Raw genomic sequence first — 17,917 nt, forward strand, 5'->3', positions numbered from 1 at the left:
CTAGCATCAGCCATAGCTGAGGCAGGACTATTTCCACCAAGACAGAAAACTGTAAATGCTAAACTAACTTTTTGATCGCGCAAGTACATGCTTCTGCAACCATGCTTTTCTTGCACAGGAGTAGCTCACTGCTGTGTCTGTTACCTCCCTCTAATACTGTCTTCCCCACACATTTTCAGTCCTTTCTCATTTCAGGGCAGGTATCTGTGTTTCACATTACCCACTCCACATCAGGGTCCGGCACCCTCCTCTCACATCACGAGTTTTGTGTGCTCTGTTACCTGAGCACCTCCCCTGCCAGCGTCCCCACCGTGTTTTCAACACCACCCTCTTCTCCCACCACAGTCCTTATTCTGCAAGTCTGTGAACAATCCTGTGTAACCTCTTTTCCCTCAGTCATTCTGCTCCCTTACCCCTTTTGTTCTGGGAGATGAATCACTCGATGCTAATACGCTTCACTCTGCTATAAAGATAGGTGAAGATGAGAGACGGGACTTGCTATAGCATGGCTTAACTCTTCAAACGTTGCATGACGCTGTTTGAAAGATATGAAGCTATGGCTATGCTAAATAACAGCAAAGGCTTTCATGTGTCACCTGTTTTCGTTTCAGTTCTCTAATTTCCTATAAAATCCTAAGACTACACTGAAAATTGCCCCAAAATAGAATTTTTTGTAAAGTTCCCGTACTGGAAAACAGAAAAGGAGACCACGTAGAAATGAGAGCAACCTTCAAACTTGACTAATCAGACGTCTTACTTCTGCACTAACTTGTCTATTCAAAAATTGAAAGTTTACCTATACAACCAAGAGATAAAACAAAGGATTAAGATTGAATAATACATTGCATATTCACTAGACACCAAAAGATGCATACAGTGTGCAGCTAATGTATCTTCAGCAATTAAAAATTCAGTTATATGAATATTGCAATAATTTAAGTTTTTCAATTATTTATCTCAAAGTGGCAGAAAAGATCACTATTTAAAAATAACATGCAAGATGCAAGTGATGAAAAATTGATGTGAAACAGCAATCTTGATGACTTGGGCTCACTTTATGCAAAACTATTAATGCTAAAAAATTCCTACCAAAATTCACATCATTGGAAAAAGAAATTTTATGACCTGTTCCATCAATTCTTAATCCTCAGTTTTATTCCCTCCAAAGTACACTAGCAAGCTGTACGAACTCAGAAAAATGGATAGACAGCTGCTGCTTAAATCAATTCACAAAGGAGAAAATTAAATTCTTTCTGAACCACTCCTTTTTTCCTTCCATTTGCCCCTCTAGTCTTTCATTTTCTGCTACACTCCCCCTCTCAAATTTCCCAATGAAAATAAATGCCGGATGGCTTTGTGTTAAGTCAGGAAAATCATCTATAACTGCATTTTACTGTATTTGCTGCTTAACATATCCCAACAGCGAACCTAACATTTAGAATCTATCATATCAACATAGTCATCATGATCCAAGCTGCAAATAATAGAGAGTGTCACTGTCAATTTTGCTTTCTCACACTTCCTTCCCTTCACTTCATCTGATTTTAATAATCCCTGTCAAACCACAAACAGTCCAAATTACCTTCTTGACACAGAAGCTTTCAAGGAAGAGACAGAATCTCAACTTTCATTTAGTGACTACAAAAGCAAGCTGTCCGACTGGACAAATATTATTTCCACTCTTGACAATCTCTACAGTAAAGCATGCTTTTTAATTTTCACTGAAGCTGCCAAGGGTTTGAGATAAGCTTCTTGTTTAGTGTAGATTGATTCACAGGATTAGCAAACCAACAACTGTAATTGTGTTTAAAGAAGCCAGCACTTTCAAGTCAAAGAAAAAATTGCTTGCAAAAGGTGACAACCGCATGTCATAAGCTAACTGAATTAAGAAAAAGATTATACAAATAATTTCAATTTAGTAGATCCCATAGGATCTGTTTCAAGATCATTTTACATTTCTAAGATTGACCAAATGGTTGTTGCTAACATGTAATATAAATCAGAATTTCAAGGAAGACAACTTTATATTCAACCACACCAGCAACCGTCTAAGAAAGGTTAGCATTTGACAACAGGAAATATGTTCAAGGCAAATAAGCTTCCGCAAAAGGATATCATCTGTAATCATTTTCCTCTCTGTTGGCTTGTCTTCAAAGTAAGCTTGATAACACAACTCGCTGCTTCACATATATCAGTTTAAAAGTAATTGATTTCTCTGATGGGGCACAGTATTGTATAATTAGCATTCTTTTTGAAGTTTATGTGGATTAATCAAAGCATAATACATTTTTATAGAAAATATTTTCTTCACATAGACACACCAGTCTCTCTAATCATCTGGAAGTCTATTGCTTCTTAGTATTTTGACTTATTTAAAGTTGCAACCAGGTTTTGAAGTGTTACTAGCTATGAAAAAAGGAAAGAGAATAACTGAGATGCTTCCCATCAGAAGCCTCATGTGAAGTATTTGTCTAAATACCTCAGATTGCCTGTCCCATGCACAGGTGAATTTAAGACTAATCAAAGCTGGTTTAAAAGATTCTTTGGTAACTAGTCAGAACACACCAAAACAATAAAAGCCTATTTTTGAGGAATCCATAAAATCACTATGAAATGCAGAGGTACATGCCTAGATGGTATTTTGAGTTTCACAGCAGGAGAGTTTTGCTTTCTACTAACACAGCAGCATCTTCTTTTTTCTTTTAAAAGTTTGGGCTGGCAACTGTCTCTCCATGATAACTCATCCTCATGGCCAGACATCCTCCTGCTTGCCTTTTTCCCTCATTTTCCTTCCTAATGAAGAGTTTTAACAGCTTACTGTATCCTTCTCCTTCAGCACTGCTAGTCAAAGCACAATTTTGATACTCAGCAGTATATTGATTCTACCACTGGTCCACATCAGGTTGGATCTGTATGTTCTTTTATTCTAAAAAAAGGATCTGTTCAAAAGGCCACTTAAAGAAGAAAAAAAAAAAAAAAAATTGTATGACTAACAGACGAGTGGTATTCTCAGTTTTAATTAAAAGGACATTGATTTAAGCCTCTTTTAAGTGAAGTGCTTAGTCTTGACTTCTAGTTAACTATCAGTCTGAATCCAGAAGGGAACTCATAACTGATACCAGTATGCTTTATGCATTAAAAAAGAAAGGATTATATCTCATTTAGGGTTTAAGCACTACCAAACACAAAGGCAGGAGGAAAGACGTCTGTAGAACGCTATATTAAAGTACAAATACACTGACTGATAGGAAACTCTGTCTACACCACATCTACTAAACAGTAATCAAAATAATTCTACAAAACTAAAACTCGTGTTTAACCGCTTTGCAGTGCTGTAACTATCCGGGAAGCTAGATTTTTTTTTTTTTAAGACAGGAGCTTCTTACTAATTCGTAAGCCATATACAAATGATTTTTTCAACTAGTTGCTCAGAAGTATCCTTTATCTTCCCAGAGCATCCTCTGTATTTCAATCCAGTTTTGTCTCACTTGATAATGTACATTAGCAGATGCTACATTTTTATTTCTTGGCAGGAAGTGCAAGTCAGCACAACTATGATGATACAAAAGCAAAAAACAACGTATAACCACGTGGCACTCTTAAAGAATACTTTTCCACAATACCTTTCTGTTGCCGCTGAAGAAGAAAAGAAAGGGAAAGAAAGGAATAGTTATAGTGAAAGGAACTTCCCTCTTCTCAGGGATGCCTTCAATTACACTCTCACACTCCAGCCCAAAGGTCCTTACCAGAGGGCAGCTGACCGTCCTGCAGCTGTCAGCTCCCAAAAGAAACATCTTGTACTTCATGGTGAAGTTCATCTACCTCTATACTGTTATGTCCATATATGCCATGGAAATGCCATGTGGGTATGATTCAAGAAAACTCACGGAGAGCTCTAATACATTTTACCATCTCTTCTGGGAAGATGCTGTGCCAAGAATACTATTTCAAAATATGATAGAGGCAACGGTGTTAAAAGGTGGGAGAGGGAATCATAACAAAATGCATTCACACAGGGGAAAATAGATCTTTCTTTGGAACCAGACCAGACCATAAATTACTGTGTAAAAAAGGAAAGACAATCAGGTGATTTGTGGTGCAGAAAGAGGTTCCTCCTCCCTATCATCTTAAACAACTACTGTAAAGATATTATATTAAATTCTCTAGTGCAGAAAGCACTTAGCCTCTGGTTTCATGATTAAGAGGGCAAGTGTTCATAAATATCTTACAAGTGAACACCACGCACTGTGTTATTTCTTGCATAATTACAAGGCTCAAATGAGTTGTGCAACCAGCCAAGAAGTGGAACTACGGTGTAAACAATGCGCACTCCTTGCCTATCATATGAAATAAATCTTTTCCTGCAGAACAAAACTGGACTGAAAATTAAAGATCTGATTTTTTTTTTTTTTAAGGAAGACTACATTTCAAGCTTCTAGAGAGAAAGAGAGGGAGACACCACAGACTAAAAAAAAAAAGAGTAAAAACTTTTTTCTAGAGTCACATTAACATTTTTGCAAATTTCTTTTTCCTTATATCAATTTTATAGCATTTTACAACTTTTTTAAAGTTAAAAATTAATAAGCCTTGTAAGATTCAAGCTGGAAACTTATATTACAATTACATTTTTAAGGTTCAATCTATATATTTTTTAATTTAACTGCCTAAAACTGAGTATAGCAACAACTCTAGCAGAGTATCCTTCAAGAAGCACGAGATGTGGCCAAATCTATTTTTATATGAGTTCTATGGTAAACCTTGGAGTTTCAACCCTATTCTATTAATCTGTAAGATAAACTGTGCTGGTTGCGAACCAGCCAACAGCAGGTGCTCCCAACCCAAGATTCTCTTCACTGGTACACCACCAGGAAACAGTGTGGAGGATGTTACAAGCACAAACAAAACATGCAATGAGAAAAGTAGTTAATGGTATGTATTCTGAATAATTAAGAAAGAGTTCAGGGATAGAAAAACGGTTATTGAAACGACGTATTTTTCTTAGATCAGCTGTAATAACTGACATTACAATATCCTGCCTCGTGTTAATCTTTGGAGCTGAACATTATTCAGAAATCTTAAGTTTGTTCCAAATAAGAGAATCAAAATCTACTGCTTTTCAAGTGCGTATCACGGAATGGCACTGAACAAATAACTTGATTTTTAGTATCAAGGCAGACTAGGGTTTTTTTCTAACACAGTGTGCACCAGGAATAAGTTCATTACAGGAAAACAACCAAAACAAACCGTATTCCTCACCACCCCCTATATCTGCATTACCTGACATAACTCACATGCTCCCAGTCAAATGCCATGGTAAGAACTAAAAACACTGAAAAGCCTACTATTCATATTCCAAATAATCCACTTCTTTGTATGTCCTACTGGATAACATAGCTCCCCAAACCACTTCTTCCTGGAATGATTACAAGTTTTTACAAGTTATATTTTTGTACTATGATGCACTAATGGCAATGTAATAAAAAAAGTGGAGAGAAATCAATTGATCTGAGAAAAGAGTTTGACACAACTTGAGAGACAGGCCACATTTTCTGACTGTTTCTTCACAGGGTCAAGTAGAGCTTAGTAGAGTTTTCTGTGTATTACAGAACAGACTGGATTCTGCCCCAAATGTAATAAATATTAGGGACTGTTGCACCTAAGCAAATACGCATTTCAAAACCAGTGGTCTCTGTTAGCTTCTACAATAAACGTTTAAGTCCTTACTACAAAGAGATACCCTATTCAGACTTCTTACAAAATTACACTAATCCAAAGTTCATACCTATCCATTTCTTCATAGTTAACAGCTAGTCATTTTTTATAGCTGTTGTCGAGAGGTAAGAATTTATAAAATGGGTAATCTGAACAAAGCTTGCTTAGAACTTTACAAACTCTTGAAATTAAATCTCCTACATTTTCTACAATCAATAAAAATTCATACATATCTTTGACTAGTACCAATAAGCACTTTCCTATAAACTTCACAGGTCTCCCCTAACCACCCCATTAGAACTTTTTAAGGCATTTATAGTTTATAGTAAGTCGACTTCAGCACATATCAATGTACAATTTATATAAACCCATACCTTCTGTCAATATGTTCTCTCTGTAACTGAAATCTTCTTGCTTTCAGTTTTAAGGGACTATGCATAACATTCAGTTAATAGTTCATCCGTGCTCCTATGTAAAAAGAAGGTATTAAAATTACTCATAGGTAGTATTTGAGGAACAAACATTTTCACAGATAAAAATCCTAATTGTTTAAGTATTACATAAAATTGCTCATACACTAAGACAATATGCTTCTTAATTCCTACTGGTACATAAAGTCCAGGTTCAAAATGTTAAAACAAGTTTTAACTTCAGGAGCCTCCATTTCTCTTGACACTGACTGTACAAACTGTGGTGTTACATAACATTTCATGTCATTCTTTCAGAGGTATATAAGAGCAATGGAGAGAAGATATGTAAAGGATGGGAAATTGAAAGGCCACAGAATCTCCCCTGACAGCATAAGGCACCTATAAGAAATGCTTGGGCAAGGTCCACATAGCTCAGTAGTTTCACTGACAGTAATCTACCATGTGGTCACCCACTTGCAGAACAAGCAGCTTAGAGAACAGAAGAGGTGGGAGTTAGAGATGAAGATTCCATATATAAAGGTGGCTTGTAAGAAAGATTGAGACTTTTTACCAGGACCTGTAGTGACAGGATAAGGGGCAAGGGTTTTAAACTGAGAGAGAGGAGATTTAGGTTAGATCTAAGGTAGAGATTGTTCCCCGTGCGGGTGGTGAGGCCCTGGCACAGGCTGCCCAGAGCAGCTGTGGCTGCCCCCTCCCTGGAAGGGTTCAAGGCCAGGCTGGACGGGGCTTTGGGCAACCTGGGATGGTGGAAGGTGGCCCTGCCCGGGGCAGGGGGGTGGGAACTAGATGACCTTTAAAGGTCTCTTCCAACCCAAACCATCCTGTGATTCTGTAATTCTGTGACTGTATTAAAAGAACTAAAGATTGACTGCTGCATCCCGTAGTGGCTGTGGACACGTAATGAATCAGATCAGGCAGCTACAAACGAGCTCAGCAAAAATATCCCACCAGCCTTCCGCACCAGGCACCTACCGGTGCGAGCACCTTCCATCCCCCTTTACCATGCAGCTATGCACTGATGGCAGCACGGGGTGGGCGACTGCAGCGAGAGGCCTGCCCCCACTTGGCAGCAGTGCCAGTTGATGCTAGATTAAATTGCCAAAACTATGATGAACATGATAGATTGCCTGCATTAGAATTACAGACCTTGAGCAATCATCTCTGCGGAGGAAATGAAAGGATCGTGTTTACACGTGCATGCTAACATCCCTGAATACAGTTCCGTTTTGTTTAACAACAAAAAAATGGGAAAGTGTATGTAAGAAATAACAGGAAGTATCCTGTTCACCTGCTTTTGTTTCACAATATTTCAAGTAATTAGAAATATTTTTTACAAAATATGTATTAAAAGTCCTGTTTTATTCAGTACTGTTTATTAAAAAGAAAGTGGTTCTTTATGTGGAAGAGGACTGGGAACTCTTAGCACTTTCCAGGGTCCCAGGACTAAAATTCCTGTTAACTCAGAAGTTTTGTAGAAGAATCAGCAAAGACAAGAGCAAAGGAAGCTTAAAAGAACTGTATGTAAATTGACGATGGGATAGCCCCTGTTCTTTGACCAATACTTTCACATCTGTGTTTCAAATTAAGAACAAAGCCTGTACTTTTTCCACTGTTTATTACTTTTCTGAAAACAGAGGCTGTGCAAAAAGCTGTATCAAAAATGACAGTAAGGTTGTAACTCCAGCCCGCAAAAGCCAAGAAATTTAAAGTTAGTCTGACATTCAATCCTTAAATCATGCAATTGTGCTTCTTTTTTAAAAAGCAACAATGCAAGTTAATGACAAGTTGTCAACCCTAACTTTGAATTGCCTGAAGTTTGTCATTTGGTGTTTGTGTCACAACCTTAATGTTATTTAAATGTAGTTTTTAGTATCTATTATTTAAAAAGGTCTACTTTACGACAGCAAAAAGCTTTGATGGAATAAACCTCAAAGTACACTGTAGTGCTGGTATGCCACTTCATTAGAAGTAGTGCATAAAACATATGCTGTTGACAAATCTAATTCATTAAAGGTGAGGTAGATGCACTTTAAAACAACTGGCTGGCATCATTATCTACAGTTCCTTTTATAAATTATTCTTCTTTTCCCTTTTGACTGAACTTGTCAGTGCTCCCTTTTCAGACTGTGAATGTTTTTGCCTTAAAATTCAATACCTTCAACATGTTTGGACAAGTTAAATAAGTAGCATATTTGCTAAAACTGAAATTGTAAGCAGAAACATTCACACTGATTATTTCACCTATATCAACTAATGAGAAATAAAATTAAGCAACAGTGTGTGAGAGTTTCAGCTTTATCAAGCATAAAATTTAAAAATGAAGAGGAAATTACCAAGTACAACAGAGTAACATTCTGGCAGCATTTTGCATTGCTATTCAGATGACTTGGGTTTGATACTGAATTGAATTCTGCAAGAGAGAAGATCAGGCACATCACAGAGCTGACAGCTAGCTGACATTTAGTTATAAAAGGAAGAATTGCTAACTATATTACTAAGACTTTTAGGTAAAGACTAATATTGGTACAGGAACTAAAGGCTATAGAAACGTCCATAAATAAAGTTAAGCTGGTATTTGAAGCATGGCCCATCGGAGTGGTGAATTCCTTGAGCAGCCTTCCAACAGATAAAACATATTTAACTAGTCAAACACTGATCAAAATCCATCTTAGAATATCACTGCCTGTGAGAACATGTAAATTTTTCTCCTCAGCCCAGGAAGAATGGTCCTTCTAACAGAGTGTTAAAACCCAAATCATAGTGCAGGAGCTTCACTGAATCGGTTAAAAAATAAAGGGAAACAGAATGCTTTTGAGGACTAAATATAACACAAGTTCATTTCCACTAATCACATGTTCAGCAAAATTCTAAACTATACTGTATACAAGGAAACTGGAAAAAAAAAAAAATTAAAAATTTATTAATCAAGGATTCTTTCTGTAACATAATTTTCCTTTTAATTCCTTATAACATGATGCAAATCTATTCATTTTTTTAAAATACAGATTTTTTTGTATAGAATGCATAATCATGCTTCAATCTGTCAATACTCTGTACAAATATTTTGAAATTAATCAGCTGGATTAGCAAAGAATTTACCTTGTTCAAGAAAAATCCATGTATAGCACATAATACCATGCTATATATTTCTACACAGACACATGTACACATACACATGTTTAACCAGATGCAGTGTTTCAGTGTTTCAGATTAATTCTATGTCGTCTCTCACAGAGAGAAGCTCATTCCAATATAAAACTTACCCTGAAAATTTAAGAGGTGGAAATTCTGCTCAGAAAAAATTGGCATATGAATAATGTAAATAAGGAAACACCTCTAATTCACCAAGGCCTATTTTATGCCTCCACAGATTGCAGCAAATCAGTTCCTGCAAGCAACTGTAAATGTTTAAACTAAAACCTGACAGATTAATTTACTACATTTCAATCAGCATCTACCATGCACCTTGGAAGATTTACATCATGTATGTCCAATATGCTACACATGCAATTCCCCTAATTAGTCTCCCCATTAATCCTCATCCTGCTCTTTTTTCGTTTTGTTCCCTCTCCTGCCATCCTGTCTTTACAATCCCTAAGTGGAACAGTCATCTTTCTTTAAGCCTTCCACCACCAAAACATGGGAAGAGTTACCTGCAGACAGACAAGAGTACAGTGATATCTTCACTAGAGGAGACACATCTCAAAGGCCACCCGTCTCCAGAATCCCTCAGTGAGCTGAATTCAAAATCATTCCAGTTATAACATTCTTATTACCTGAGAAGGTCCATATCCTATTGACTGCTGGTACAAACAGCTCTTCTGGTAAATTAATTTCTTAGATGCTGTGCAAAAGGCTTTTGTTTACCTCTAAAACAACAGGGAAGTAGGACTTTGGGTACCTAAATTCTACTCTGGTCTGCCTAATAAATCCTTGAGTATGCTGCTGGGAGTGGGGAGGCAGGAAAATGAGAGAAACAGAGCTGGCATCCTTAGAGAGTTTGTGCTTATACAGAAGAGCCCATAGTGCCTTCCCAAAGGAAGCTTTCATGCTCCCCAGCATTTCCCCAAAAGATGCTCTGTTCCCAGCCAGGGATTTCAGTCCTGTTCTTACTTCAGCCCTTACTGATGATCTTTATGAGCAATAATGTTGCTAACCACACAGCCCTTCTGTCAATACTGGCACTCCAGATGGGAGACACCGCTGACAGCAAAACCCTTCTACACTAATAAATGTCATTGCTTCACTGAGAAAGTGGAAGAAAAGGGGGAGAGACCTTATCTATGTCAGTTTCTTCAAAGGAAGTCTTTTATGCTTCTGCACATAAGGGAGTGCCAAAGCACCCCTTCTGCAAAAGGTCTAGATGCTTTTTCTGCAATCCTTAGGTTATTTTCACGAAGGTGTTTGGAGGACCTCACCAATTCTCTACAGATCACGAAAGAATACCGATGCCTCCTTCCTTGAGGGAACATTTCCCTCATTAGCACAGAGCGGTATCTCTGGATCTGGATCGGTGAATTACTTTTGCATCTGGGCACACAAAAGCCAAGCAGAATCACACAGTGATCTTCGCAATAATGGAACTCCAGTTCTATTAACTCCCAAGACTGCCAGTGTGATGGGAAATGATCAGTCATTAAGCAAAATTTCTTGTTCATCTGAATGAACCCTTCACAAGACTCAGTGAGAAAAATAAGGATTGTGGGTGGTCACCTTATTTTGCACTGAAACAGACCTCAAAGCCAATCTGAGGAGAAACCTACTTTCTTACAGCAGGAGTTTAGTTACTACATTCATACAATCTACTGTTTGCTATTACTCTGACAGTTAATTTCAAATTTATTCTTTGGTAAATGCCATCTGCTTTTTGAGTCTAGCAGACAGTGATTTCTGATTAAAAAAATCCACCACACCAATGAACACATTGTTTTAGTACTGAATGCTCCTACTACAATCTTCACAAGACACTAAATATCCCAGGGTAAGTTGCCTTCAGGCAGTGAACTGGAATTCTTAGGGATGGATGAGAATCAAAGTTGCAAAAATACAAGTTATCTGCAAGATTTGCTGATGACAGGGGTTTCACTGTAACTTAGGGGACAACTACACAGTTACAAGGAACCGCTGCAATACTCTGTTAACCTCACCTGACCAACAAATCTGTGTCTGATAGGTGTATGTCACAATTTCATATAATCTACCAGTTACATACTGAAAAAATGTTGACAGAACTGTAACATACTGAAGGGCATGCTGATACTAGCTTGCTCCTGTTGTACCTTCATTATCTTCCCTGTTGTAAATTATGCCATTCTTTCTCCTAACTTTAGTATTTTGATTTTCTCCTTCCATCCACAATCATCTACACCTTTTGCCTTCCCTCTGTACTGGCCTCAAGCACAGCAAACAGCAGAGAAGGTGAAAAGAGTACATGCAACATGTTATCCCACCGGTTACATCACGTGTAACTTGATTTTTCTAATGTTTGTGAGCCAGGGTTCATGTTCATCTGCACTGTGGGGCATCAGTCATGCTGTTGGCAGCTGCCTACCAAGAAATAACACTGGGGGAGAGAGGGGTTATTGCAGAGAAGAACCCATTCTGGAATATTCTGAGTGTAGACATTGCTATTTAACAACACACAGCTATTAAGAAAAGTTTACAATTTCTGCAACGACTACACACTTTCACTGCTTGGACTACAGTTACTTAGGAAAGAATAATACATAAAAGACAAAGAAACTGCATTTTAAAACACATTCCCCTAAAAAACATCAATAAGCAAACACAGTCTGGACAAGCCTATGTGAATTCTCAAAATCAGTAAAAAAGGTGAAAAGACTTTGATGAAGGAAGATTTGCTGCTCACATCAGAATGGATCTCCTATGCAGGAGAAAATACTAGAAGGTCAGTGGGGGGATTAGGTCAATTACGTATTCCAGGCAGGTATAGCAGATTTAGGTCAGGGCAGGAGAACAGCAATATGATTAAGAAAGAAGGTCCAAGTGGCCAGGGACTAAGTCATGTCAGGCAAAGACAAGAAACTTGAACTTTGCATGGTAGGGAAGTACTAAATGCAAAAGGAAACCATTCCACTACCTTTATTTTAAAAGAAGAAACAAACAGAGAAACCAACCCTCATTCCAAGGGATGAGCGCCTGACAATGCACTAATGAAGTGCAGCTCACTAATTCGAGTGCGTAATACACACGAAGTAAATAGCTTGGCGTCATTTATAGGAGAGCTACTGAACGAGTTGCTGAAGGTGTTGTGTGCTCTCCACACTTGTCCCTCAACACTGATTCGCTGACGCAGGTGAATGGAACGTGAGTTGGCAGAAGGGCAGATGAATGTCTGGAGGTAGGAAGATAGGCTGAGCTTACAATAATCAGAAAAAGAAATGTTCTTAGTAAGAAAAATGGTTACACAGAAGAAACACAGTATCTCCTGAAAAGACCATAAAGATGTTTATAACTACAAAGTTGTGGTAACTAAGAGTTTGTATAATCAGCAAGGCTTAAAGAAAAACACTGATTTTCACAGTGCTTGTTCTGCTACTCCTCTATTCATCAGCTCATGAAAGAAACTACAGGTATGTTTACAGAAGAACAATTATTATTAAGAATCTATTCTAGCTTCTGTGCATTTATATTATGTTTACATTATTCTAGTTCTTGTAATCCCTTACCACTATAAAAGAAAATGTAAATACTTTCACTGTCTTGACAAAGCCAGAGTCAGTGCTTTGTACCAGAGACAGACTTTAAAAATGGACTTAAAACAGGGCACAAAGTTAGATTTTTCTCCACATGAAGGCAGTGTGGAGACACTTCATACTGTTTTAGTTTTTATGACGAACTTTTCAGTGTAGCTTCTGGGGTTTTTTTACAAAGCTGTCATTGCTAAATGTTTGACCAAAATTTGCCTATTGCATTGTGATTTTTGTTTTTTCAAAGGATGCTGCTTAAACAAGTATACACACTTTATGTTGAGGCAACAGGAGAAAAAAGCTCTAACGAATGATTTTTTAACCTCTGAAATTTTTAATCAGTCAACAGATAAATGCCTTTGCATGATTGAAAATATCTTAAGCGTATAATACAAAATATCTTCCACTAGATAAAAAAAAATCTGTCAGATCATTTTTCACAGTGGAAAAGATGTGTATGCATGGGTTGTATCACCATCACAATTACTGCAAGAAATTACATATCATTTTCAACATAGGAAGTCAAAAGGCTAGTGAGGGACAAAAAACATGGAAAAAAACCCCCATAAACCCTAAGTTGTGAAGTTAAGGGTAAAGTGGTGAAGGCTTGCAGAAAGAGTTTGTGAGAGTTAAGGACAAGGTTCAACAGCAATCACATTGATCATGACAACATCAGTGAGGTCTGGAGAAAGAAAACCGCACATATTATGTGAAGTAAAATAGGTATCTATGGGAAAATGTAGGAAGTGACATTTCAAGTCAAAAGACAGGTTGGTAATAGAATTACGTGTAGATCACAAAGGAAACAAAAAGTGTAAGGTAGAAAGCTAGAACAGTAGAATGAAAAAGAAATTTCTCTTTATCTCTCTAGGGAATAAAATTAAGAAAGAAGCAGTTACAGAAGTCTGAAAGAGATGGGCACCTGAAACACTGTAAGTAAACTCTTTTTGTGAAAGAGTAAAAGGAATACTTATTCCTCTGATCTTGGCTTCTTAAGGAACTGAGGACACAGGAGCTGTACAGCCATTCTTGATAGTCCGTAAAATGTAATTAGAAATGTTGTAAGTGAAACACCGTTTCTGTAGCACTGAAAATCACTTCCAAATTTTAATAGAGATATCACATGTACTGCAGAAGAGAAAGTGTGAAAGTGGATATCCATATAAAACCCAAACAGCTTAAATACAGATGATTATACTGAGCAACTGAACCATATATTTGACAAATATTACAGGAACAAAGAAACCCAGAGGTACTGAAAAATAAAACAGTTAAAAAGACTGCTCCCTAGACCTATGAGACCTAATATTAACTCTTGTAAATAAGAAAAAACATAATGAATTAAGAGATATTGAGCTACTGTAATATGATCACAACAAGCATGGAAAAGAATAAAATATTTTAGGATTATTATGAAAAAATAATAGAGGGAGAGGATAAATGAAATCCAAACTTATCAGACATCACTATAATGGAAGGTAAAATGTTTTCTTAGTTCCTTAAAGCTACACTTCAAGAGCAATGTATTTTAAAGTGAAAATAGGCCTAAAATGTTTGAGGCCTTGTTCATTTTGATTCCACATATTTTATGTGCCAGAAAATAAAATAAAAAAACCCCTAGAAAATATTTAACTCTCAAATGTAACAAATGCTCATCACATAAGTATGCAACTTTTCACTAGCCCCTAGTTTACAGTACCACGTGCTAAAATTTATGGTACTGTATGCTGAAGACTTCTCCAGACTGTTAAGAGCCCTGTAGCATAAAACTGCTATTAGTTAAGTAATGGTTAGTAGTTAGTAGTAGGTAATAAGAATTACACTGTTAATCTTAAAAAAAATATATTAACCCAAACATTATTTCAGAGTAAATAAACACACATTTATTTATATTAACTGTGTTCCTAGTTTTTAAAGAAAATACATTTTGACTGTCAAATAACAAAAATATTCAAGTGACAATAGGTTAAGTCTGCTCTAAACTTTATAAAACAAACACAGGTTTTTTTATTTTCTGCACTTCAGTTACAAGAACTAAAATGAATACCTTTACAGTGTGGACAACTCAATAGTGAAGGTGTAAAGGTGCAACAAGTACAAAATAGAAAATGCAACTAATCTCCATTGCCAATCAGGAAATGCAAGCAATAAGCACAGCCATTCAACTCAGGATACTCAAGTTGATATTTAAAGATTTTTTGGTGCCACTTATACCAAAAACTAATGAGAGGGTGTTAATGGTTACTTCTTCATGCCTGCATGCACAAATATAGTGGCAATGTTAAGGAAAAAGAAGATGGGAAAAGCTTCAATAAGCATTAAGGGCACCGGAATGTTTTTTAACAGCAACTCAAGACCCATCTAAGGCCCAACAGAAGTATTTTTCTATTCTAATATTTGGGAAACTCAGATTTAAAGCCAAGTGTCCAACGTGCTGTCAAGTTTCAGATGTCTGAAGCTCGGTAGTTTTGGGTTTCTTCCCACAGAAATACCTGTGTTTTGTAGCACTGGCACACTCAAAGCACGGCTTCTACGGATCTAAGCTGCAGTGAAAAATACTCAGCACTTGTGAAAGTTTTGCCAGAGATCTCTGAATTTACACGTCTTAAATATGAAGCAACTACCTCAATGAGTAAAGAGTGACTTGTCCACTACCATAGGAGAATTTTATGGAAGGGGAGAGAGTAGCATTCAGTTCTCTAAGGAGGCAATTCAATCATCTGCCTTTTGCTTGAATCATGATGTGTGCCTTCTACTCTCCGAGCGTGTAAAAAAGGAATAAAAAAGAAAGTGTTCTAGAAAGCTAGTTTTATTAATGATGATGCACTAACAGATCTCTTGTGCACTACTGATTCAGTGCTTTACATGACACCGGGGATCAAGTCAAAACTCATCTCTTGAATACACAAGGGACCAAAATAAAAGTTTCACAAACAATCACAATCATGGCATTTCGACATTTCTAAACGCTAAATTGAGTGCTTGAGGTACAATCTGAGTACGGTTTTGACCTTTTCACGTTGCTTTGCGGTTTTTAAAAATAAATCAGACACTGACTTTCATAACGAAGAGTCAGTACCAACTGGATCAGCGGGGTGGGAATCCCTTCACCACTGCATGTGGCTTGATTATCTGGCTGCAGCAGTGCCCGGTCATCTTCCCTGAGGATCAGCCTTCATGTGGCACCAGCGTACTTTATAAGTTTCTCTGAGATACAGAGAAAACAGCAGCGAGGACCAGAAATCCCTGGCCACTCTCCTGACTCTCACAGACAGCCTGTTCCAGAGGGGAGACGCTCCAACCTGCACCCACATCCAACTCCACCTGGTTCCTCTGTCAGCTTCCTCTACTCAGCGAGGTCTCTTCCGTCTTCCAGCACACAGCCCTACCAGAGCGCCTTCCACTCTTTTTAACTCTGCTGAGCAACAGAAACGGTGATTTTCAGAGGCTCTGAGGCGGCGCCGGCGAGTTTCCCGGCTCCCTCATCCGCCACACGCCCCCGGCCTTCCCCCGCCTCCCGCCATTTCGGGGCAGCCCGGCTCCTCTCGGCCTGAGGGAAGAGTCTCCCCTTCCCGCCCTCCGCTGAGGCGCGAAGCCGGGGCCGCCTCGGCCCCCCCCGCCGCCGGGAGGTGGGGAGCGGGGCGGGGGGTTGTGCCTCCGCCATCCCCCTCGGCCTCCGGGCAGCTCGGAGCTGCGCAACGCCCGGCCCGGCCGAGCCGCGGAGGCGGCCGCAGGGGAGCCCCGGAGCGGGACACACACACACACACACAGGCTCCTCGGCGCCGAGGCCCGGCCGCACGGCGAGGAGAGGGGAGCGGAGGGGAAGGGCAGCCCCGCCGGGGACACTTACCCTGCCGGGCTCCGCGCCGACAGCCCCGGCGACCGCGGAGCGTCAGTGACAACGGCCCGGAACGGCCGCGCCGCCACATCCGGGGGCGGGGCGGGGGGAGGCGGGAAGGCGGCGGGAGCCGAGCGCGGCGAGCGGCCCGGGCCCGGGGCGAGCGCTGGCCCGCCCGCCGCCGTGGCGCGTGTACGCGGGCGCAGAGGCGGGCCGGCTCCCCGCAGCCCCCCCCGCCGCCCCTCCGAGCGCCCTTCCCGCCGGGCCTCGCCGCGGGGCGGGCGGCTGCTCCCTCACGGGGCGCGGAGGGAGGGTCCCGGCAGCGGGGTACGGGCTTCTGCGGCGGGGGGGCGGCCCCGGGGCGGGGGATCGGGCGGTCTGAGGCCGGAGTTTGGGCGTCTCTGATGCCCTGTTGCCGCCTTTCAGGTGTCCTAACCCCGGCTGGCAGCCGCCTCGCGGTGTGTTTTCCTATTTTTGTTGTTGTTTTCAACGAAAACAGTTGGGGAACGCTAGTAACGCCGTGCAGGGAACGTCTCGTGGCCTGTATTTCGAGTGTTAACGTTTCCTTTTCGTTTGTTTCTCCTTGAACAGATGGCAAGTGGCGGCCAGCAATGGATAATCCAGTTCACTGGATTTAAAAAACAGGAGAAGGCGGCACTAATCCAGCACCTGTCCAAAATGGACTGTGTTTTTTTAGATAGTAAGGTATTGTTGGCTACCTGATGGGTAGAGCATAACTAAAAGCTGTGAGAAAGAACTGTGCAGTAGCTGTGTATTAAATAGCCAAGAAGGCTAAACTGTTTCCAGTGGTACAAACAGATTGTTTTGTTTTTGTTTTATCAGAAATACAGATATTATACCACGCATCTCATAGCAAAAAAGCTGTGCAAGAGCGAAAAGTTCTTAGCTGCTTGTGCTGCAGGTGAGTAAAATATTTGCTGACAAACGTCATGGGATCATAACATAGGACTGCACAGGACCCCTAAAAGGTTTCTAATTCCCAGGTTTCATTTTTTGAATGAACTGCTTACAAACCCTCATTATTCTTGTTCTATTAACCTTGATTTTTAACATAGTATTATGTTCAAGTTTTAGTTTACTTCATTTTGGTTTGGATTTTTTTCCTAAATTATATTCTTGCCATCTTTTTTTTTTTTTTTTTTTTTTTTTTTTTACCGGCACCCGTTCCCCAACAGGAAGCTTTGTTATATTAGTTAAATCATGAA

At 39.4% G+C, this 17,917-nt stretch overlaps 2 protein-coding genes across 7 annotated transcripts in view; one reads left to right on the forward strand and one right to left on the reverse strand.

Moving 5' to 3' along the window:
* Positions 1–16,781, reverse strand: part of KIAA0825 (KIAA0825 ortholog) — a 251,648-nt gene extending 234,867 nt beyond the window's left edge. For 2 of the 5 annotated variants that reach the window (XM_074933019.1, XM_074933017.1), the window contains exons 1-2: positions 16,704–16,781; positions 6,087–6,180 (exon numbers count right to left, since the gene is read on the reverse strand). The gene's annotated coding sequence lies outside the window, so the exon portion shown is untranslated. Of the gene's footprint in view, positions 1–6,086; positions 6,181–8,476; positions 8,546–16,703 lie in introns of those variants that run through there. The other 3 variants (XM_074933018.1, XM_074933022.1, XM_074933020.1) reach the window with 3 other exon arrangements.
* A 109-nt stretch (positions 16,782–16,890) lies between these two features.
* SLF1 (SMC5/6 complex localization factor 1) overlaps positions 16,891–17,917 on the forward strand; it is a 38,092-nt gene continuing 37,065 nt past the window's right edge. The window contains exons 1-3 of one of the 2 annotated variants that reach the window (XM_074933025.1): positions 16,891–17,018; positions 17,283–17,396; positions 17,535–17,613. In XM_074933025.1, the coding sequence (XP_074789126.1) occupies positions 17,283–17,396; positions 17,535–17,613 (193 nt within the window). In that variant the 5' untranslated portion in view covers positions 16,891–17,018. Of the gene's footprint in view, positions 17,019–17,091; positions 17,150–17,282; positions 17,397–17,534; positions 17,614–17,917 lie in introns of those variants that run through there. The other variant, XM_074933024.1, reaches the window with a different exon arrangement.

The sequence above is a fragment of the Athene noctua genome, chromosome Z (assembly GCF_965140245.1).
Source record: "Athene noctua chromosome Z, bAthNoc1.hap1.1, whole genome shotgun sequence".
NCBI lineage: Eukaryota > Metazoa > Chordata > Aves > Strigiformes > Strigidae > Athene > Athene noctua.